The sequence below is a fragment of the Vicugna pacos genome, chromosome 6, assembly GCF_048564905.1.
Source record: "Vicugna pacos chromosome 6, VicPac4, whole genome shotgun sequence".
NCBI classification, from domain to species: Eukaryota; Metazoa; Chordata; class Mammalia; order Artiodactyla; family Camelidae; genus Vicugna; species Vicugna pacos.
In genome coordinates this window covers 27,611,471-27,636,676 of record NC_132992.1, presented here as the reverse complement: position 1 = coordinate 27,636,676, position 25,206 = coordinate 27,611,471, and the positions used below count along the sequence as shown (strand labels likewise).

The window sequence follows — 25,206 nt, the reverse complement described above, 5'->3', positions numbered from 1 at the left end:
TCTTTGTTTCTCTCCATGCTTCATCCTGAATATTTTCTTAACCTCTCTTCCAATGCACTGAATCACTCTTTAACTGTATACAAGACTATTAAAAGGCTTTTATAAGACTCTTAGCCCTTCCCTACCGAAATCCAACTACTCACAGCTCACTACCACTACCTGCTATCTGACCAAAAGAACTAGTTTTATTACCCTCAATTTGGGCTTAAACCTGATACCACAGCAGCCTAGCATTCTCAGATCATGTTTATTCCATAAATTCCAATCTCCATTTCTATGGGCAGTGAGGCAATTTCCCCCCCCATTTCTCTATTTTACATATTTGATTATTTATGTGTCTCATTCCATAGGATAAAAGCTCCAGGAGCAAATAATTTTTGGTTATCCAGTTCACTGTTGTATCCCCACTGCATGAACAGTGCCAGGAATATTAATGTAAGCACTCAATAAATATGTTAAATGAAAAAGTAGTATGCTACATCTCTTTTATAGGATATCATTAAAGTGAAACTTTACGAAAACACCAATCAGAAATTTTATTTTTAAAAACACCACCAACAAGAAAAAGCTCCATGGGAAAGTGTAACAACTAAGTAAATATCAAAGAAAAATAATAGTCAATTAGAATTTGACAGAAGAGAAGGAAATCAATTAATTTGTTATTTTTATTATCCTCCCCCAAACTAAGTAAGTCTATCACATATTTGGGTTCAGAAACACTCCTCCACTGCCCAGTTTGATTCATGACTTCCTGACACAGTGGTAAACTGTTGGTACTATTGAAATCTATGCATTAGGGGCACAAAATGAGTTAAGTAGCTCTCCGAATTTGGGTGACTCTGATGCTTGATTTATTAATCTGCTCCAATGATCACTAATGGCAGCATCGACCCACTGGCACCTAGGGCCGTAAACTATCTGAATCCCAAGTTGTATCAACATGGCTTATAGAATTAGGTTTCAAAACCTTTAAAATGTCTTGCTTACTCTTACCAGATCAGTTTTCTGCTCTTTAACTTGAAGGCAAAGATGAGGAGAGGGTGGAGTGGGCTAGGAAAGTTGTGATGAACCAAACATTGATGAATAAAAGCCATCCTTTACATTTCTTCTTTGTCTCTCTGTAAGGAAATATTTTTGACGTGGTATAAAGACAGTGGTAATATACCTCTATGGAGATCTTTGAATTTATACATGCTGCTGTGAGCTGTGACAATAAATTTCTGTGCATAACATACTCAAGAAGCTTGCCATCAAAATAGTTTTAGTCAATTGATATATATATATACACATACAAAAATATATAGTCGTTGTCATTGTTGTTGTTGTTGTTGTTGTTGTTGTTGTTGCTATTGCTCTTGTTGTTGTTCCTCCAGGATCTACTGCTTAGACTTTACTATAAGATCAACTAGTCAACCTATATTGTAGGCACTGTTTTCACTTACATTATATGGGAAGTTTTAAAGGGCTCTAGTGTGTCTCCTTGTAATGAGACTACTAAAATGTTGTACAATAACATTAAGAATTTACTTAGAACTAGAACTCATTAGACTGTCCCCCATCTCATTTTCTTAATCAAATACTTTTACATTTAAAAATATATGCTCACTGTAAGAAGTCACAATTACAGATATATGAAGAATTAAGCTTTTTTGTTTCCCACTTCATTCACCCTTTACCCAAAGAAACCATATTATCAGTAAACTATCTGAAACTATCACATCTTACCATCTCATTAAAATATAATAGATATATAAGCTTATTAAAACTATAAAAATATCCTTATTAAAATACAAATCCTTATTAGAATATAAATAAATATACAAGCACCCTGTCTGCCCCACTACATATCAGAAAAACAAGATCATATCATAGACATCAGTTTTCATCTTGAATGAACAAAATATTACGGCTTTACATTCAGTTCAGATTGTTCAAACTAGTGACATATGTTACTGTATTTATAACATTGGGAATAATGGTTACCCATAATAACTTCAATTTAAAGTTAGAATTAGAATTACACTGTAATTTAGCCATATTTATAGTGAATTCCATGTAGGCCTAACAGTTTTTAAACAGAGTATATTTGTTGGATTGAAGAGAAAAATCAAAGCACAGAGATGATTTAATGTTACAAATTTTTTCAAGATATTTGATGAGATTTCTGAAATAAAGTAAAATAAAATGAAAGACTGAAGAATGGACTCTGAGATTATGTTTCTAAAAGTAACAACTTCTCGGACTATGAGCTATTATAATGATATAAACCATATAATTGTCCCATGGATTATTTCAACAAAAAATAAAATTAAGTACTAAATGATAATAGGGTACATCAGTAAATTGGGGTTAAATTTCTGTGAACCTTGTCTCTTTATAAATGCAGTGGCTTTGCAACAATTAATTTGAAATATTATTTCTCATAAAGCTGTGTGAAAAAATCTGAAACAACTACATAAGGAAGAAGGAGCTTTTGAATTGTTAGAAGTCTTGATTCTTCTGTTAAAGGTTATGCATTTTAATACGATCTTTTGGCTGATTTATGTAAAGCTTTGTATTTTTCATTTTCTCAAGCCTGTCATGGTAGTGATGTATAGTACATTTTAGCATCAAGTTTGCCATAAGCAATAAAGTCAAAGCCCCAAAAGAAATTTTAATATATTTCCCCATTTAACCTGGAGCTTTCCATTATTCAGTTACTTTGTTTAGGACCCAATGTTTAGTTGATACAATTTTTACATTCATATAAATAATTTAGGATTTTAACTTAAAGGTAAAATTTAAACAGATTAATTATTCAATGGAAAAGTTTAAGGGTCATTATACATAAAACAAAAATGTTAGTGATAACTTAGATACTACACTAAAAACCTCTCTAAAAGTTATATGTTACATTCCACTTTGCTTGGAGTATTTTTCTCTAACAAGATAACAGAAAAATAAATAAGAAACTGACTTTCCTTAAATGGTATGCAACATGAAATGGAAGCATGTCTATAAATTTCCATAAGAGGGAAAAATAAAGTATGAAAATAACAAACAGTTAAATTCAAAAATTCTTATTGCAGAACTAATAGCTGTTAGAGGGTATGAAGATAAAAGAAGAAGAGTCCTTAAGAAATTTACAACCTTGTAGAAATAAGATAAATCCTTTAGCAACTATAACATAAGCTGCTTAAGTTAATTGTCACAAGAAAGGCAGAAACAAAGTGGTAGAGCAGTTCTTCTGGTGTGGCTAAGTGTATGAGAGTATGTGAATTCAATCTTGTGTCATGGGCAGGACGTAAAGAGTTAAAGAAAGGGAAGAAGAAAGTAAGACAGAGACGATAGAATAAGCAAACGCAAGAGGGGAGAGAAGAAGAAGGCATGGTAAGGGGGCCCTGTGTTACCAGAGCAAAAGAGCATGTTTGGGAGTCCTGGGAGCAAGACTGAACAAGCATGTTATGGCAACATGTGAGATGACCCTCAATTCATGGCTAAACATCTTATTTATAGAGAAAACAATGGAGCACCATTATGTATTTTTGTGCAGAGAAACAAAAACTAGAAAGAAAAATCTAATATGGCAGTGGAGTAGAATATGGGGAGACTAAAAGCAAAAGACCACTTAAAGTCAAAGTTCTATCTTATTCAAGAGTTTGGGCAAGATACAACTTTAACTAGAAAGATGGGCATGAATATGGAATAGTGTAAGAGACACTAAAACTAGCCTACAAAGAATCAGATAACCAATTGAATGCTCATGGTAAAGGAGAGACAGCTATAAGAGACGATTTTTTCTGTGTGTACATTACTGGGGGAAAACAGTTGTGTTAAATAACAAAAACAAGGAAAAAGTACACTTGGAGGGGAAAATGAGTTTAAGTTTGTACATAATGAGTTTGATACATGTTGGTAGTTATGTACAGTAGCCAGTCAGAAATAAGGATATAGAGTTAAGGAAAGAGACTAGATATTAATAGAAAGACCAGAAAGAGAGTGACTTGAGAAATATCTGAACAGAGGTAAAAAGTAAACTTGTGGGAAAAGACAAAATCTCAGAAAAAGAAAATATTGAAAAAGAATAAAATGGACCATAAAAAGAACTTGAGGCATACATACATGTTGAAGGTAAGAAGCAAAGAAGCTACTGAAGGAGAAGGAATCTTGAGAGAGTAGAAGTAAAGTCAGAATAGTACAATAACACATATACATTATAAAAATATTTTTCAAAGAGATGATGGCCAATATTATCAGGGAAAATGATTAAGAATTATGAAGACTGAGAAAAGACCAACAGCAATTGGTCAAAGTAATTGAGGTCAAACTAGATTGCAAATGTGTTATAAAGTAAATGGAAACTAAAGAAATCTAGGGAACAGATACACATTTCAGAGTGGTATTCGAGGTATACATTCCAGTTCTCACTATTATTTGGCGTAGAGTGTTGATTAATTTGTTAATATGAATTTGAAATGACAATGTGATTTTGATAAAACATGTGAAAGACTATCTGTCATTTTTGCCCTCTAGCATTTATCAATTTTTATTTTGTTAATTATACATTGTTTTCTCACTATAGAATCCCTTTCTCTATCATCTGGGTGTGGTCAGGATAAAGTTGGTGACTTGGCCAATGCTTGGCCAATCCTTTGTAATAGGATTTCTGGGAAAGGAACTCTTACTGTTTACCTCCAGGTTTACACTAAGAATGGCATCTTGAAGACTGTATTTGCAAAAATAAAGAAAATAAAAATAAAAAGCCCTGAAGGAGGCAACATTTAACATATTAAGTTAGAACAATGAAGACAACAAGGATGTCTAAGCATATATACATAAAACTCTGATGAAAGAAATCAAGGAAGAACTAAATAAATAGATATTACATGATAATGGATAGGAAGACTCAGTACTGTTAAGATGTCAGTTCTTTCCAACTGGATCTATAGATTCAATGTGATCCCATTCATAATCTCAGCAAATTACTTCGTGGATATCAAAAAACTAATTCTAATGTTTATATGGAAAAGTGAAAGAAGAGGTCAGCACAATATTGAAGGAGAACAAAGTCAGAATCTGACATTTTCTGACTTTAAGACTTACCATAAAGCTACAGTCATCAAGACATTGTAGTATTGGCGAAAAGTACAGAAAAAAACAGATCAATGGAATAGAACAGAGAGCCCAGGAATAGGTCTGCACAAATACAATCAACTGATCTTTGACAAAGGAGCAAGGCAATATAATGGACAAAAGATAGCCTTTGCAACAAATGGTGCTAGAATCACTAGATATCCACACATAGAAAAATGATTCCAGACACAGACTTCATACCCCCTTAGAAAAATTATCTCAATGGATAACAGACCCAAATGTAAAATGCAAAACTATAAAATTCCTAGAAGACAAAATAAGAAATTCAGATGACCTTGGGTTTGGTGATGACTTTTTAGATACAACACCAAGGGCATGGTCCATGAAAGAAATAATAATCTGGACTTTATTAAAATTAAAAACTTCTGCTCTGTGAAAGACACTGCCAAGAGAATGAATAGACAAGCCATAGACAGGGAGAGAAATATTTGCAAAAAACATAGCTGATAAAGAACTATTTCCAAAATATACAGAAAACTCTTAAAACTCAATAATAAGAAAACAAAGAGTTAAAGAATGGGCAAAAGATCTGAATAGACATCCCCCCAAATACAATATAGAGATGGCAAACAAACATATGAAAAGATGTTCCACATTATATCATTGGGGAAAAGCAAATTAAAACAGCAATGAGATACCCTTACATACCTATTACAATACCGAAAGTCCAAAACACTGACAATACCAAAATCTGGCAAGGATGTGGAACGAAAGGAATTCTCATTCATTGCTAGTGGAAATGCAAAATGGCACAGCCACTTTGGAAGACAGTTTGGTGGCTTCTTGCAAAACTAAACATAATCTTACCACATAATCGAGCAATCACACTCCTTGGTATTTACACAAAAGAGTTGAATATTTATGCCCACACAAAAACTCGCACATGGATGTTTTACAGCAGCTTTATTCACAATTGCCAAAACTTGGAAGCAACCACGATGTCCTTCAGTAGGTGAATGGATAAATAAATTGTGGTATATCCAGACAACAGAATATTATTAAGTACTTTAAAATTCATGAGAAAGCATGCAGGAAATTTAATTGCATATTACTAAGTGAAAGAAGCCAATCTAAATGGCAACAAACTATATTATTCTAACTATATGGCATTCTGGAAAAGGGAAGATGTGGTTGCCAGGGGTTGGACTAAGCAATGAATGGTAGGGCATGGAGGATTTTTAGGACAGTGAATATATTCCATATGATACCATAATGATGGATACACATATGTAAACTATGAACTTTGAGTGATGATGATGTGCAATGTAGGTTCATTAACTGTAGCAAATGTACCCCTCCCCTCTCTGGTGGGGCAGGCTAATAATGAGGGAGACTCTGTATGTCGGGGGCGGGGATATATGGAAAATTTCTATACTTGCCTTCTTATTTTTCTGTGAACCTAAAACTGCTCTAAAAAAATGTCTTAATTAAAAACAAGAAAGAAATGAGATATCAAGCCATGAAAAGACATGACATGACAGAATCTAAATGTATATTAGTAAGTGAAAGAAGCCAAACTGAAAAGGCAACACACCAAATGATTCCAATTGCATGACATTCTGGAAAAGGTAAAACTATGAAAATAGTAAAATCATCAGAAGTTGCCAGGAGTTACAGGAAAAAGAAAGATGACTAGGCAGAGCACAGAGGATTTTTAGGGCAATGAAATTATTCTGTATTAGACTATGATGGTAGATACAAGTCATCATGCATTTGCCCAAACCCACAAAACGTTCAACACCAAGAGTGAATCGTCATGTCACTGTGAACTTTGCTGATAATGATGGGTCAGTCATTGACTGTAACAAATGTACTGTTGTGGTGTGGGATGTTGACAGTGTGGGCACTGTGCATGTGTGGGAACTCTGTATTTTCTGCTCAGTTTTGCTGTGAACTCGAAAAGTAGTCTAAGGTCAGCATAGGTAATTCTGAAAAACTGCATTTTTTGATCAGTTATAAAATAAGCAGTAAGAGTTAATGATATTCTTCCTGATTGTCCAAAAATGTTGAAACAATGAATATATTCAAAACAAAGAAAGTGACACCCAGTAGAATAAACCTGATTGGCTAAATGTAGTGTTTGCCTTTCGTCTTCCTTTTCGAATGCCTCTGCATCATATTAATGGCAAAGATGAGAGCAGGAAAGAGAAAGAGGAAAATAAATAAATGAGTGTGATGACAGCAAAGCAATGTTATAGAAATGAGTACTGTAGATGAAGTAAAAGGGGGGAAAGGGTACAGATCACTAAGATCATGGATAAGATGTGTGAACCAATTGATTAATGATTCTATTAACTGCTGATGAAGATAAATATATGTATGTGTTATATATATATATATCTAAGAATAAAAAAGTAATGAGAAAAAGTGGGACATAATAATTGAGAAAATTCTATGTAATTTTTTAAAATATAGAAATAGCAGCTTAGTAAACAATGTTCAAAAATGCTTTTCAAGAGTTATGTATATAATTAGATGTTCTGCAGTTGTCAGGTACTGGGGACACCTGGAAAAAAAAAAAGGGAAATGCACCATATTTATTCAGTGTCAGTGAGTACCTTACAGAAGTAACATTGTTTTCTGCAAGAGGGCAAATGGACAGTGAAGATCAATGAAATACCAAAACAGTGTGAATAATGAGCTATTTAGGTAAAGCTGAACATGTAACAGTCAATGCATCTAATTCAGGATTCAGGTTTTGATTTTTCTGCAAGTGCACACGGCAGCAAAAGTAGCAGAGAAGAGGTTCCTTTCAGTGGTTCTGAAAGATGTCTGGATAGTATAACTTTATTCTCTTGAGGGTTACAAGCTTTTTGGTAAAAAGTCACCAATAGTGATTTTCCAGCCCAATTCAATGATCTACTTTCAATCCTGTCTATCCCAATTTTTCTGGAGAAATCAAGTATTATTCTCTACATTTGGAAACCCATTCTAAGATTGCTGGGGTAACCATTTTTTCCTTCCTTTGCTGATCCTCGATTCTCTTGACTCTTCAGATTCTCTATCATACATGTACCTGTGGGTGTGCCTCAGGACTTGATGATAGAACATGAAAGATGCAGAAGACTTTTTCCAATCCTTCACATCTCAAGAAGCAGGACTTTAATCATATGGTCTAACCCAGATCTTAACTATTCCACAAAACATTTTAAAATTGACATTCTGCTATATCTTGACAATCAATATATTTTAAATAAAACTCTTTTTCACACTTTTGCTTCACTTTCCATCTTTCACTTGTACGTCTGCTCCCTTGTATATTTTTGGAAAAGCTTTTATTTCTCCTTTTTTTTTCCTCTTATACTTTGTATAAGAAGATCCAATTTATCGTCAAGTCTTTCCCCTAATGCTGATGCTCAATAACCTAATCCCTAATTTACCAGGTGATTTAATATTTGGTTATACATTGCCCTGTCTTCTCCTTGATTAATGTATATATGATTTCCTTTTCAACTGAACTACAAACTCTTCAGAAATGTAGTATCTTCTATATCATATAGAGCTCTTAAAACTATAAACATTTGCAGAACTCTTAGTTATTGACTGAGGATCTGAAAAAAAATCACTTATGATAAAATCATTTGTTTACCTTTTCATCTGTTGTTACAGAATTACATATACAGAGACAATGCACGTATCTCAGTGTTCTCATTAAATCACTGTGAATCTTAGATTTACTTGCCTTGTCCTCCAAGTGCAATTCTAAAAAGCGTAGGTAAGCCACAGGTGCAAATGCATCAGCTGAATGTATGACTACTTCTGATGAATCCCTGAAATACAAAAATGTTATAATACATTAATCTACTATGCAAAATCTGTTTTGTGGCAAATTACTCCTACTAGTGACTAGTAAAGACCCCAAATCCTCATTTTGTGTTTATTTCCACTAGTATACTATTGTATACATATTTACTACCTAATTAGTGAATAACATCTGTTTTTAATAATCCAGTATTTAATTGGGAAAAAGAATGAGGATACCAAACTTTCAAGAGTATGTGAAGAAGCTTTTCATCTTTATGAGGACACCCAGTTCAACTTTCAGGTTCACTCAAAGCTCTCTGAACAGTTTTACAACTTGAAACTTCTATTCAATTTCATTTTCACAAATTTCGTTGGTATGAGCTAACCATTAAACAATAGTGCTTTATCTTCATTATTCTTTTCATTTTCAAGTGGTAATTCACTCAGTGTTTCACACAAAATTTCAATTATCCTTCACAAAAGCAGTCCTGGTGATGGTTTTAAGCTCTAGATGAACTCTTCACACTGCAATATCACTGCTATTAAAATTGATTGTCTGACATACTAATTACCACATTCAGGTAAAATGGTATGAACTGCTTGCTGGCACCATATGGATACATGTAAATTAACTTAACCTTTATCAAAGATATCCTGCAAAGCACATACGAATAACTAAGATTATGTGCTAAGTTCTAATAACTAATTATTTTTATTGTTGTTTATTAAGAAAGCGATAGTATTTCTGCATTTTAACTGAAATTCTAAAAGCAGAAATTCCTCATATTTCTTTAATGTCTCAGGAAATAGTCCCAATGTTTATATTAATAGATTGCTAGCATTTTAACCACTGTAGTATAGCAAAATAAATTCTTACTTTGACTCTTTGCCACTAATATAAAATTTTCTACTCGTTTTTGTAATGCAAAGTTATTTATTTAGTGACAATAGAATAAAGTTCAAAATACTTGGATCCGATATATTACATTTTCATGGGCAATGTGTTTACTTTCCTCTTGAAAGATCAGAGAGAGAGAAAAAAAGTTTGATGACAAAAAAATATCAACCACCATTCATGAACCTTTGGCATCACATGTGCATCTTGTCAGTACTTTAAAAAATTACATTAAAAATAACGGCTTCTATGACATTAAAAGAAAAGTAACGTATTATAACAAAAACAGAATCATTAAAGAGTCAGGATCATGAAAGAAAGTAATAACCTGCCTTTACAGACTACATCAACCAAAGATGCCTCTGTAGAGTGAGCAAGAGAGGAGAAGAAAGAGAAAGTAGAGGAGACCCTCTTGCTTTCTATTACCTGCCTCTCTGCCTTGCTAGCCCTTGTTGCTGTTCTGATCCTATCTTGGCTCATCGATAGATTTGAATTACAATTCCTGTGTACAATCTCATTCTCACACTAAATTCCAATCTCTCTGCTCCTGATCCCAGCTGTGGAAACTGACCCTGAGCCTTAATTATGCTTAATCTAGACTGCTTGGTCTTGAGATCCTTGACAGTGGGTACACCCAAACTATAATTAACCCGAACCAATGATAGGTCAGTAGAAAGGGTTTCAGGCCCTCCCTTCTCATGCCAGCTATCCCCTCTGGAAACAGAAGGTCGACAGTGAATAGCTCACTTAATTGTTATAATTACTGCATTCTGAAATAAGATTGTTATCCAGAGAAAATATGTAACATTCTGAACACGAAATGAAGAATGCGATTTTTATGGATTCCATTAAATCCATAATCTCTAATTGACTAACATCATTTCATTCACTTACACAAAGCCAGAGTCAACTGGGAGACCACCTATCAAAGGAACAGCTTTTAGTTTCAGACAGAATAATGCCACTATTGCTCTTCTTTTCTTTCATATACTACGACCTGACACCTTTCAAGGGTCTCTGGTTTCTGTCCACTTCATGGACTTCTCTGAAATCTAGATCAGGATCTGCTGGAATATCCTCAGAGTAACCCAGAAAATTAAGAACAACTGTGCCATAGCAAAAATGCTTCCCAGTTGGCTACCTTCCTTCTCCTTCCCCATTAATACAAGCAATCAGTGCCATCTCTACCTCTTATACAATTGAGGTTTCCTGTAGCCAAAAGTAGGCTCCAACGTTCTGTTTCTCTGCTGGGTTAGGCTTATCCTGAGTTACAACTTCAAAAGGGCAGCTAGTTGAGTCAGGTCTGTCTCTTTCTTCCCTAACCCCAGGCTCTCAAGGTATGAGGTCAGCCCTATCTTCTCACTTCACTTTCTCTTGAGATGCAGCCTTGGTCTAGGTTCCTACTTCCCCTCTAAAAAGACAACTGCACATAGATAATCTCCATGGACTCATACTTATCCTCACAGACATCTCTGATGTCACTTCTGTGAATCCTTGCCTGACATTCTCAAATGGTGCTAGTTTTCTGCTTTAAATGCTTTGGTAATGCATTTACAGCCCTTTCATAACATGTCCACTATATTATAATTATGTTTTTGTGTGCTTGTCTTCCTTCTTAGAGAGGGACCAAGTCTGCCTGTCCCCCTACACTCCATCTCTGGCTCAGTACAGACTACACTGTCTGGTATTCATTCATTTATTAAATAAAAAAATAACTGTATAGCTTAACCTGGTTAAGTATCTTTACATTTACACACTAACTACTGACACTATCAAAAACCCACAGTGATTTTTCCAATTACCTGTCTTCACATAAATACATACATATTCATACATGCATACTGCATGTATATGTATACATAACCATGTGCATATATACATACCAGTAACACAATATAGCATCTCTAGCATTATAAAAATAAAGCTTAATAGTTCTATAAATTTAAATACCAGGAATATAGCTCATAAATTTTAATAAATTTCTGAGTGATACAGAATAGATATGAGAAGGCAGATAAGGAAAGTACTTGATTCATCCTCACTGCTAAATGCCGCATTATGATGCTCTAGGCTGAGTTATGTCTTGAATGGCTACAAAATAAAAGTGGAGGAAATGAGGGCACAATGTTTTAATCACAGAATTTAGTTCTTCCTTTCATCCCTCCTTCTTTCCCATTGTTTGTTTCATCCATCCATCCCATACATAGCAACTCTATAGCAGTAGTATATTAATAGTGATAATTCAAATGAAAATACGGGGTTGTATCAAATACTGACATTAAAAATGTAACAGAGAAGAAACTTATTACTCTCATTAATACAACTTTGGGATTTTAGTCCTTACATTTTTTTCCCCAAAATATTGGTTATATTCCCCATGTTTTAGTTCTTACTTTTGATATGCATCCATATATATTTCAAAGTAAGAAGTAATAAGAAAGTAGCTTTTTTATTTGAGGACCTATAATTGTCTTCTTCTCTTAAAGGCTAGGCTGTAATTCTTTATATCAAGTCTCCTCAGGGAAAAAAAATCCTCTTTTTCTGACCTGAAAATCTGTATCTAGAGGTCAGTAGTCACATACTAATTGATGTGAAAGTGAATAGTAAAATGTTCTAGTCAGAAATTTTAAAAATTACTTCCAGACAAAGACTATTACACCAGTCTTTCCTATAAGATTTTTAAAATGTTAATTGGACTGTGGGGCAAAATGTATTTCACAATAAACTTCTAGAACCACCTAAATTACTTCATTATACAACAGAGATTCAATCTGTGTTTTTGAAAAAAAAATGCTGATTATAATCAAATCATTTGCATGCAAAAGTTTATTTTTTCTCTTGTTAGAGGTACTCTTCTCCTCCTCTATCAAAAATCTTTGAAGCAGACATTTAAAACAGGATTCCCAATAATCAAATAGTTGCATGCTAACTGTGAAAGCACTAGTATATCCAACATAACAGGGGAAACTGTCCCCAAAATAGCTCTAACTTGCAACATCCAGTATGATTAAAAGTCAGTTGTTAAGTAGTTAGAGGAACTAAACTTATCTTTTAATTGTATTACAAGGAAAATTATCTCTAAATCAAACAAATTTAATTTACATAAGTTTAAAAATGTGCAATGCATAATCATTCACATCATCACATTTAGTGCTTATCAGACAGGTATGCCAAAGACATTTTCTATTTTAAAGAGGAGAAAAGATTTTGAATACAGTAGATGACATTCTTTTTCCATTAACTAGGATATGTCTCAACTTATAACTTCTAGTTATAACCTAAAACAGAATAGATAAAAGTGAAATAGAATGACAAGCTCAGTAAACCAGAAACTGACACATTGTAAATGGACTACACTTCAAATATATATATATAAAACAGGAAAAAGAAATACAGGAAAAAATAAAAACAATAAAAAAGTGAAAGAGGATATGGAAAAAGAAACAACAATAAATGAAAAATTAATTCAGTGATATTTAACACTACATTTATTAGTACCTACTGTGTGTTCTGAGAGTTGAGGTATGAGAACAAGCACTGAAGACAGTAACAGCCAGAGCATTTAAAAATGGAAGGATTTAGCAAAGTGGGGAGAAATGAGAAGGAAATCTAGAGAAAATAAGGGAAGTCAGAAAGTTACGAAGCTGACGTGGGGTGAAGAAAAAAAGCAAAGAATATGCTTAAGCATCAGAATTAGATTAGAGATTAGCTGATAAATGAGTAAGAAAGAAAAGTCAGTGCTTCCTCTTCCATACTCAAGGTACCCACCTATGTTAGCACTTACAGTGTTGCTGCCTCTCTATTCTTACAGAAGAACTCCTACAGAGCACAGAGGCAGCTCGCAGAGTTCCACACACATAATTCTCCTCAATAAATGATTATCCAGTTCAACTGAACAGCTCATTTGGCACTAGAGGGTTCTAATACATCTCCTTCAACATTCCTCTCTTCCATAGCATGACTAACTCCTGTCATGTCATTGTCTTAGTCAGGCTTAGGTTTCCTTGTCTACAAAACAGTAAGGGAAAAAGATTCATTTTTCAGATCTAAAGTGATAAACAAATCTTCTGGGTCTGTAGTGTAAAGCAGTGTATGTCTTACAATTCTAGGTTATTCATAAAGACCTCTGGGTGCTCCAGGACCTCAAGTTGTCACATAAATAGGACTATTATTATTCTCTGGTATTTTTTCTCTTATTGTGCTATTTTCCCCCTAATTTGGCTAGTTCCATATTAACAAGTAAATATACTGCAAGTTTCTCACTAGACTATCATTTCACCTTAGCAATGCAAATGCTTTTCTTAAATAATCAAACAGTATTATTTCACAGAAGCGATACCTAATGCACAGTTCCTTTATGAATTGTTCAGTAATCAATGAAGCCAGAAGAAATAACTCCCATTTACGAACTTATTTTTGTGACTCATCTTCTACCATCTTGTATCATAATTATGAACAGATAGGTTTTCCTCCCACCCCTCTGGAGGCAGGAACTATGTTTGAATATCAATGGCACCCTGTAAAATGCTTTAGACATAACAGGTACTTGATAAATATTTGCCAAATAAATTATTATTATGTTGATGATTATTAATGGGAAGGAAGTCAGAAGAAATGAGAGAAGCAAGAGTGCATGAATATTACATATGGTAATGAAAAGGTCTTGGCAATGTTTCCCAAGATAAATATATTATTTTGAAAATTCACATAGAGTTGTCTTAACTTTCTTGGATAGCTCCTTCTCTCATTATTAATATGTACAATGATGTCACCTCTCAGTGTTGAAAATACTGAAGCTGTCTATTCAATACAAGATTCTAATCTTTCATCATCAGATGAGATTTCTGAAATTAAGCATAATTCTGACAATTCTTTTCAAGAAATTTAAGAGCTTAGGAAAAGCAGATGAAGTGTTCTCTTAGCATATGAGGAGAACGACAAAGAGTACAGATAATAATGCAACAAACTGAAGAACGTTCCTGTTTTTTGCTACCTAATGTTTAATAATTTATGGCAAAGAAATCACACTATTCACCATAAACAGAATTCATTTAAAAACAAAGTTTGTATGTAAAAATAACTCCAAATAACTGAAGAGAAATGTTTAGTATTACCACTGTAAGTTGTTAAAGCCAAGAAAAAGGAAGAAGAGGACAGAGTTAATGGAAGCCACAGGCTACTGATATGGCAGTTTATCAAATGTAGCTGTAATGAAAGATAAATAATACAGGCAATTCACACTTCATGAAAGGATAAAAGTGTCAGTGTGTAGGTACCAGTTTTACTGCAGGCCATAATCAGCAAGTAAACGAAAGTGCAATGTCTAAAAAGTTTATAGGCTTCTATGAAGGCCTCGTCTTGTCAGGTATTGATTTAGGTATTCAGACGACTTCACTGGTATTAAACAAATTGAGTGTTTGTGAACTTGGAGGACATGTTCTATTTCTTCCAACAAAAGTTGCCTCCAGCTTAATGTTAAGTTGCTTCCATCACTTAAATTTAAGGAAGGGGAAGAAAATGCTGAAATGATATCTTACACAATTATTTTCTTCTTAAATAGAGGGCAATCCAAAGTGAATGTTTCATACTCTCCACCTTCTCCACAAACATGGACTCCATACTTTCTAGAAAGCTGAAAACAGGGGGGAGAGAAGTAAGAGAGAAACAAGAATCTTAAAGTTAGCAAAAATGCTCACTTAAATTTATTTTGTTTTAAAAAATGTCCATGCAAGAAACTTTTAATTCCAAAATAGATTATGAGCTACAGGAAAATAACTATATTTCTGCTTAAAACATGTGCTTAAAACCATTTGAAAAATGCTACCATAAAGCATAGCATTTTTAATAATCCCAAAACCCTTACAAAAAGATGCCAGAGAGCAACATTTTTCTGAATAATGAGAAAACTTAAAGATTACTATACAGTTTAGGAATGACACTAGCTCTAGATTCAAAGGGAGGCAGAGGAAACTTACTAAGTCAGTGTGTAGTAAATGAGAATATACACAGCCAAACTTGCTTTCCTCTGCCCTTTGACCTATATGTGGGAGGGGGAAAATGTTGTGTTTAGGGCATTTCTCAGAGACACAGAGAATGTAATCTAAGACCTTTCCTTGGACCTGTGAACAAAAAGAGGCCATAAGCATGGTTATTATGCTTGAGGTTAATATTAGTAGTAAAGTTCCAAGGGTAGTGAGAACTAGTGAAGTTCCAAAGCTGCAGACTAGCCTTAGGAATATCTAACTCTAAGAAAGGTTGGGATAGTTTATAATGTCTAATTAAACAGGAAATTAAAAAGCAAACAAGCAAACAAAGAAATTAAAAACAAACAAACAAACAAACTGTGTGATGTGCATTAAATATAAACTATGTTACTTAAATGATCCTGATACTGAGAGTAAAACCATCTCTTAATTTGGCTGGTACGTGGCTGGAGTAAGTGCTACAGAGTGCTCTGACTGGCTGTGTCACAGAATCTTTCTGCTCCTGTGTCGAGGCTTTATCACCATGATCCCATCTCCTTCATTCTGAATTTCATAGCTTTCCCTGTCCAAAGTCCTCACAGTCCAAAGGATGAGTGACTCCACTGACGTGCTGTGTTATTGCCAGAGCTGGGACTGCGGCCTAAGTCTTCCGTTTTACCTACAGAGTTACGCGTTTATGTGCTTATTTTCATGGTTGTGTTACCATTCTGAATCCATTACATTTCAACTACTGACTATGTGCCCTTAGGGATTTACAGCATGGCTCTATGAAAATTCTACCAATTCCTCCAAGAATCAGTGGTAATGTGAATGACTGGTAAGGCAAGAAAAGTGAGGGAAAGCAAATGGGGTGGCATTTTCTATAAGAACTCAAAAGAGCAAAGTAGATAGATTTGCATCACGGTAGGTCATGAAGTAGGGAATCAGCAAGGTAGAATTTGGGCAGCTGGTCCTTATGGGAGCAGCTAACAGGAACAGATTACTTTACCATAGCAAGTAAAATTAAATTAACACCTGTTTTGCAATAAAAATGTAGAAAAAACAATGGGTTATGGATTTCAGGAGTACTTCCTTGTTCTGCGAGCTAGTGCGCAACCCCTTCTTTGCTCATCTCCCTTTCACTGCTCTTCCCATTCTAGCAACTTCTACCAAGTGAACCTTCTACTTTCGCCTTTACGGTCAGTCTTTTTATGGGGAGTATACTTTATCAAATACTAGCTTCCTTTTACTAAAAACATTACACTGAAGCTTTGCAAAATTTCTATAATCCAACACCAAAGAATAACTGGATTTTTTATTAAAGTTGGCATGGCTGCTATCCTAATGAAATAGTTTTCTTAGTCCCTAGTAAAAATACTGTAAGCTGCTTTGTTAAACAAACACATTATCATTATTTAAAAATTGCCAGAGCTAAGAAATCTAAAATTTGGATGTATCCAGTGATATTTTTAGTTCACATAAAATACTTCCATAATATTCATCCAATCATGCTCTTCAATAAATATTTATTGAACAATGATTATTAGGCAGGCCTTGTGAGATGAGAAAGACCCAAAAGTACACAAGACAATGTCTCTGGTCTCTTGACGCTTACTAAATATACTGCATCCTACATTTCAACACCACGATATGATGAAACAGCGATGCTGCTTCTATAAATAATGTGTGCAATCTCTCCTCCCCTTCTACTACTGATTCACCAGCACAGACACAGATTCCAAGTCTAGAAATTTGGGTAAATAGCCCAGTGGTTTTTATGGCTGGTGAACCAAGAAGTAGTCTATGAATCCTTAAGATGTCTTTTGCAGCCTCTATAAACTCTAATAGCTTCAAGCTCTAGTAGACACAAGTATTCAGAAAATTCCATCTTTATTGGCTGATGCTGAGCTGGCTCCAAGGCCCTTTGACGTCCTACGAGAACCTTCTGAAGTAGCAAAGCCTGTGCCAGTCACTTTCTTTAAGGAATCTTCAGCTAAGACATAGCACCCTATTAGAAATCAACATCCTGGTAGGACAAAAGCTTGATGTTAATGTATGTGATAAAAAGAATCAGTTTAGGTAAGTAGAGAAACCAGATGTGTACATTCCAGAGACATATTTGTGGTGCACAACATTCAATTTACTTTTCTAAATCCTGTAAGTCAGTGTTACTCGTATTTATAATATTCACAGAAAGTAGCAACTTTTTTCTAACATGTCTCAGGTCTGTGTGTGGGTTTCAACTCAAAATGGCATTATTGTATGCTAGCACTTAAGCACTTCAAATAGTTTTTGCAGTTTGCTTTGGTAAGTTTCACTGTCAGTATCACTGTAATTGAAAATACTAAATAGGTAATAGTTTTTCTAAGGTTTAGTTTCTCACTGAATTATCGTTATTCCTCCCATAATTTAAGTACATAAAATAGCAATCTATACTGAAAAATAAAAAAACATTTTTCATATTGCTTTTTTTCCCACCAAGGCCTAAGATCTATTAATGATTAAAACATATTTAATAGTTTCAGTTAGCATTGAAAAAGTAGAAGTAGACAGCTGTTATCACCATAATAGCAAAAATATGCCAGATAGGTTATAAAACCATGCTTTGTGTTTTACATACAGAGATCTGAGAATATAGAGAAGTCTGGATGAACTGAATTACAGATGAGGGTGAGCCTTTCCTAGGTGAGTGAAGATCCATGGCCACTTTCCTAGCAAGGGAACAGAGTAGAATCAAACTTCCATAGATGAGGGATGTCTATCAGCATATGTTGAAAGCAGCCAAACTCTTATGGCCATCTGTGGACTTCTGTGATAGATTATTAGTGTCCTCAGGAGACCCAGGGAGTTTGGACTGTCTGCCAATTCTTTTTCAGAGTCTTAACCAAGTGCACACAGTAGCTACATGCAGAAAGCTAGGGCGAGGGCAGAAGAGGGGAGAGAGATCCCTTTGAGAACATCTGCCCATCAAGTCTTTTCTATTGAACTTTCACTGTACCAAATGCTGGGGACAGGGCAGGGATACTGAGGGATTTCAGCCAACGCTTAGAAAGCCAGAGAGGAGGTAGGGAAAGGCTGAGAGCAGTAAGCTCTTGAAAAGGCACAAAACAGTGCTGGCAAGACCTTAAAGCAAGGGACTAGGTGGTGGTGGGGAGGAGAGAGGAATCTCTAGACCCACTGGAGCATAGATCACAAGCCCTGATAAAAGGAGAGCCCTTATTTTGCTCTTAAAACATTTCAAACAAGTAGCAAACTAAAACAAAATGCAACTCAAACCAGACACAGCTTAATTGGAGATTAAGGAGAACAAACATTCTGGACTAGCTGTAAGACAGAGGAAGGGGTGTGGCTTTTCTGCAGTGAATATTATTTACTTCAGTCCCTACTATTCTTTTTTTTAATTTAGTTTCTACCTTAAAATATATGAAATAAATTAAGAGATAAAAAGTGAAAAATGTGACCTGTATTCAAGAGAAAAACAAAACAGAAACAGACCCAAGCATTAGCCAAATATTGAACTCAGTAGCAAGGACTTTAAACATTAATTACTATAAATACATTAAAGATTTACTGGAAAAGATAGACAAAATTTATGAATAGAGAATAATTTAGCAGAGTTGAAAAATTAGGGATAAACAGATCTAGGTTCATATTCTAGCTCCAACACTCATTGAGCATAGGACCTGGGATGAATTGCCTAAATTCTCTGAATTCCCATTTTCCTAGGTAATATGTACTCTTAGGGGAGTATTGTATTAAAAGAGGTAATGCAAAGCTCTTAACTCAATGCCTAGTGCACAGCAAGTACTTAACACATGTAATCTTTTCTCTATTAGATTAATTTGCCTTTCCCTATGACCCTCTGTCTCTTATCTATACACTGCCTTCTGTAAGGATCATAACCCCTACTGTATCTATTACTTCTACTGCAAATGACTCTTAAAGCAAAAACCCCAGTCATCAACCTCTCTCCTCGATATTAGGTACCCCCAAAATGTTTATGGAGTGTTTTGCTTGGGAGCATTGTTGTTTTAAATTCTACATGAATAAAACACAGCTCTTGATTTTCCCTCAAAACCTTCTCTCCCTTCTCAATTCCTCATACTGTAACAGTTCAATCAAGCTTGGAATACTGTAGCAGAACTAAACTTCCTTTCTTTCTGCCACTTCACCTACATTTTTAATTTTTCATTGATTCAATTATTGAGTCAACAAATATTTACTCAGCACTTAACAAGTGTCAGATCTATTCTATACACTAGAATTCTGTACACTTCCATACTAACTTTCCTTAACAATATATGACATGGCACTCATCTACTCAAAAACTTTTAGTGTCTGACCATTGCCTATCCAAAAAAGATCAAGCTCTGTAAACTGACAATAAAAGACTTCAGCCATTTGGTCCCATCCTTTACAAGAATACAAAGACATAAAGCTAATACAATAGGTAAAATAAAGTAAAATAAAGATCTGTAAGGATCTTAACTGGCTGAAAAAAAAAATCCCAAAGAGTAAATCTTATGAAGTGAAATATAAAATGATAAACATAAACCCCAACATGTAGTTTTCTTCTCTTCAACTAACAGAATTCACTCTTTTCACTGCCTGGTGGGATTATCCTATGCTGACTTGTGACATATTTCTGTATTGCATCACTATGTAACTCTTGAATTTAAATGTTTCTCATGAGACTATTAAGTTTCTAAATTTCTTAGACCTTCTCATAGTTCTTTCCTACCAGTGTGTAGAACATAGTACTCAATGATCAACTGGCTGTCTTCTCCAAGGTCCAGATAACTTGCATGCTCCCAGAAAAGGGTGTCACTGGCATGTACTGACAGGTCTAGTTTTAGACAGAAAGAAAGCCACTCCCAACAGAATTATCAAGTAAAAGGGAGGAGAAAGTTACTGATTTCTTTTTTTACACCCTTAGGAACAGGATAAAAATAAAGGATACAAATTTTCTATTTTCAGAACTGTAAAAGTGAATACAATTCACACATGATAGTCAATGTTTTTCTCATCTCATTACTTATTCAATCAGTGATGTTACTATTTCTCCCCGTTTTTAACCATTTGGAGAATGTTATAACAGAAAAAGATTCAGATCAGATGGCCATTCAATAAGATTAACACACCTGCTATTAACTGGTCCCATCTTTTGTATAAATACAAAGATGTAAAGCTAACACAATAGATAAAATAAAATAAAATTTCAAAAGGACCATGACCAGCTGAAAGGAAGTATGTTGCTGTTTTCTAACTAGTTAAATGAACTTTAATAAAACAGTAAGATCACAGATCATTTTTTACTTACTCAACATTGTAATTTTCATTAAAAGTATGTTCTTTCATATATATGTAAATTTTGCTATGTTCTCTTCTGGATAACATTTTTAGGGAAAGTGAACATTTTCCAACTATTGTTAAGATAAGCTTTTAAAAAACATTTTGAACAGATGTGGCTGACTTGGGTCATTTCATGGCTTATAAGAATACCTTGGAGTCTGAGCATTTAAAAAGTGAATTCCTAGTAAATGAAAAGGAAATTACTTATATGATTCCATTTTTTTTCTGGCACATTTATTCATATAGATAAATATTCATATTCATAATAACTCCATCTGAATGCTCCCGATTATTGAACCAAAAAGGTTACAGGCATCATGATTTCCCTGTTTACTTTTTTATCCCTTTAAAAGATTGTAATAACCATAATTGTAAGAATTCCTTATTAAATCAAGAATTTTCTTCTTTTAAACCTACCTCATTTGCTGTTAACCATCTTAAAATTGAAAAAAAAAAAAAGCCACATGAAATTGCACCTCCCTCACTCCTCCCACCATCTGAAGAAAACCATGAGGTTTATAAAACCCACCACAATTTCATTTTATAAGTGATGTGTTTAACACACAAAACAATCTCATGCTGTATATGTTCATTCATAGCACTTATTAAAGAAGTCTTTATTGCATGTCAACTATAGGTTTGGCATTGTTTCAAGTGCTGAGAATAACAATGGAACAGACATAAATTCTGTACAAAACAGCTGTCTGGAAGTATAGACAGAAAATTAAACAAGCAATTGCAAGAAAGGGTAGTGACTGCTTTGGTGGGTGCATGAGATGCTGTGGGAGTATAAAGCAAACTGGACCAAACTGGAACTGTTTGGACCAAACTGGAAGAAACTCAAAAGGTTTATCAAAGCAAGTAAAACTTAAGCTGAGATCTGAAGGATGAGTCAATCAGGAAAGTCTGGAGGGAGAGAGAAAGAGGGAGAGAAGGCAGTAGAGAAGGGAAAACTGTTCCAGAAGGAACAGCATGTGTTAAGTCCCAGAATACACAATGGGTATTAGAAATTGAAATGAGTTTGGCACAGCTGAAGTATAACTAGATGAGTAATAGTGGAAAGATGAGGCTGATAAACTAGGAGGAGGATAGATCTAAGGGGGCTTCATAAGCCATGCTAAGTTATTATCCTGAAATTAATGAGAACCTATGGGGATGTTTTAAACAGAAAACTGAACCAGTCTCATTTGTCTTTTGGAAACATCATTCTGGCTGCATAATGGAGAATGGTCTGGAGGGCAGTAAGTCAAGAAGCAGAAAGAACTGAGGAGTTGCTGGAGGGATTGAGGCAGGAGGTGAAGATTCCCTGAACTGGGGAAGTAGCAGAGAGGATGGAAAGGAGAGGGCAGAATGCTGAGAGAGATTTTAGTAGTCTGAGATAAGTTAATTAATTGAATGTAGAGTAAGGAAAGTTAAAAAAAAGTAAGAAAAATTCCCAGCTTTCTGCATTGGGAAACTAGATGGATGGTAGTTCTGTTTACTGGTATTTCAGTATAAGTAGCAACAGAGTCGAATGACCTTATCCTTTTCAAATTTTATGTGGCATGCGATACCACTGGTGTCTCCAATCTTTGCGATATTTTTCTTAGGCTTCTAACCTATGGTTAAACTTCTCTGACTCCTTTCCCTCTTGCTTCTCCTAAATTCCTTCATGATTCTCTCTATAATATATTCTTCACCAGTTTATGCCATCAGGTAGCTTATGCACTCCATGATTTCAACCATCATCTTTATGTTATTCTACTGTTGTGTACACTATCACTACTAATTAAAGACGATTTCCCTTATGCCTTAAAATTAAGAAAATGATAAAATTATCTTATTTCATCTTCAAAATGACCTTTAAGAATAAAAAAAGAGTATAAGCTCTGAAATCAGATGGATTTAAAGCATAAATTGCAGTTCTGCAACTTCCCAGCTGTGTGACTTTGGAAAAGTAAGTTACCCTCCAGGTGATTCCTCATCTTTAAAAGGTAAATATTAACAGTAACAACCTCATAGGCTTGTTAGATGATTAAATAAAAAGCATAAAAAGCACTCTGCACACAGTATGGCACTTAGTAAACAGTTAATAAATACACAGCTTAACTACGGGGGTAGGTAAAGAACACACTGTAGTGAGGCACAGTGAAAGCAGCATTGCAGAATTGATTAAAAGCAGTAGCTTCGGAGAGAGACAGTCCTTGGTTCAAATCCCAGCTCTGTCACTTTCTGGCTGTGTGATCTTAGGTCATGCAAACTCTTGGAGCCTCACATTACTGACAGCTACAATGGAGAAAACAGCAGCACCTACTTCATGGGAGAACTGTTTTCAGGAATAAAACCATATTGGAAAAAAAAGTTTATTTTATTGCCCAGTACATAATATACACTCAATGGAATGGCTGTTAATTTTATTTTTTCTTTTTTCCAGAGGGGAAAACTAGATTAATTTGAGGTAAGTGTTAGCTTAGAACTAAACAAAACCAGAATTTAAAGTCATGTCTGACTCTGATAAATAGCACATCCTAGTCTTTAGCCTGAACATCTCAATTGTGCCAACCTCATAGTTTAAAATCAGATGCCTTTGGTATATATATCATAATTTAAAACTCAGTATGTTTAAGACCAAGCTTATCATGTCCTTTCTCAACCTTGATCGTCTCTGCAAAAATATGTGCTTCTAATTTCCTCTGTCATTACATGTGGGTTAATCTTGCATTCTTCCTTTTCCAGATTCTGACAGTTTTGGTGCCAATTTCTTTCTCATTCTTCCATCAGAATCTTTCTCTCAGTTTTGTTCTCTCTCTCCATCCGTACTGTCAGTGGCGTCATGCTTGAAGCCCTCACACCTGTTCCTTTTAATGGCATACTGTACTCTTTTTCATTTCCAATTTTTTCTACTCCCAATCCATGAATACTGCTCTCAGACTAAATTTCCTGAGATACCTTTTAATAATATAAATCCTTGCTGATGAGCCTTCCGTATCTTATTATTTCTTGCCCGAAATCACTTGGTCCATCTCTCAAGGCCCTTTATGATTGGGTCTTAAATTCCCAACTCACCTGTTTCTTAGTAATCTACCAACACCAGCTCTTGGTTTCCTTTAAAGCTCCTCATTGTCCAGGCATGTCTTCTTGCCAATAAATCTTCTTCATATTGATTCACTTTGTTGCCACCACCCATGTAAATTTCACCCACCCTTCAAACCAGTTTAAGTGCTAACGCTTCTATGACATTGCTCTCAGCTACTTCAGGTCATATGGCCACCTTCCATCTTTTAGCTCCCAATTACATTTATAGTTAATACCAATTTGGCTTTATATGGTCCAAGTTATTAGGGTCCCCCTTCTCCGACAAGACTCTAAATTCCATGAAAAATACCAACTCTTTGACTTATTTTGTACCCTTTTTAGAAGTTAGCATAGAACTGGGCACATAAGAAGTCCTTACAAATAATTACGTTCAGTTCTATTAGTAGCACATGACACCAGCAATTAAGAGTTCTACAATACACACTCAGAGAAATGTGAGAGACATGTTCAAGGTCATATATTGGAACAGCCACTAACTATGGAAAACTTCACCTCTTCTCTTTAACTACAGCAATTAATGGGCACTAACTACTACCAGGTCAAATTCCTTAAAGTATACCTTTAAGAATTTTACTCACTTCTCTAAAACCTTCAATTACTCCTCATTGTTTTAGATAATTAAATCCTCATTTCAGTATTCAAAATCTCTCACTATATGGCTTCAATTTTTTTTCAGCTTCCTCTCGTAGTACTCAACATATACTCCAAACAATCCAGTCAGTCAAAATCATATCCACTTCTTAAAAGTCCAGTATGGCTGTCAGTTTATCTCTCAACAATATAGAATTTTTTTCTTCGAAATTCTGTTGTACATACTTTAAAGTTTTTTAGAGTACATTTTAATACACCTTGGAATTTATATTAATAATAGTCATTGGACAACTCAACCATAGAGTTCCACATATACTCCCCACTCAGTTATGTTCAAAATTCAAAATCTCCTCTCAGGGATGTTTTGCCTTCTCTTGACTTTCAAGATGAGTTAAAGGTGTTCTTTACCATGAAGTGAGAAGTGCAGGGATCAAGGATTAAACTTCTGCCTCT

General features: G+C 34.7%; 1 protein-coding gene across 1 annotated transcript in view; it reads right to left on the bottom strand.

Moving 5' to 3' along the window:
• Positions 1–517: 517 nt before the first annotated feature.
• The window catches only part of DPH6 (diphthamine biosynthesis 6), a 149,388-nt gene continuing 124,699 nt past the window's right edge, over positions 518–25,206 (bottom strand). The window contains exons 7-9 of the mRNA XM_006201622.4: positions 15,310–15,404; positions 8,816–8,903; positions 518–7,639 (exon numbers count right to left, since the gene is read on the bottom strand). Coding sequence (XP_006201684.1) covers positions 7,586–7,639; positions 8,816–8,903; positions 15,310–15,404 — 237 coding nt within the window. The 3' untranslated portion in view covers positions 518–7,585. The remainder of the gene's footprint in view (positions 7,640–8,815; positions 8,904–15,309; positions 15,405–25,206) is intronic.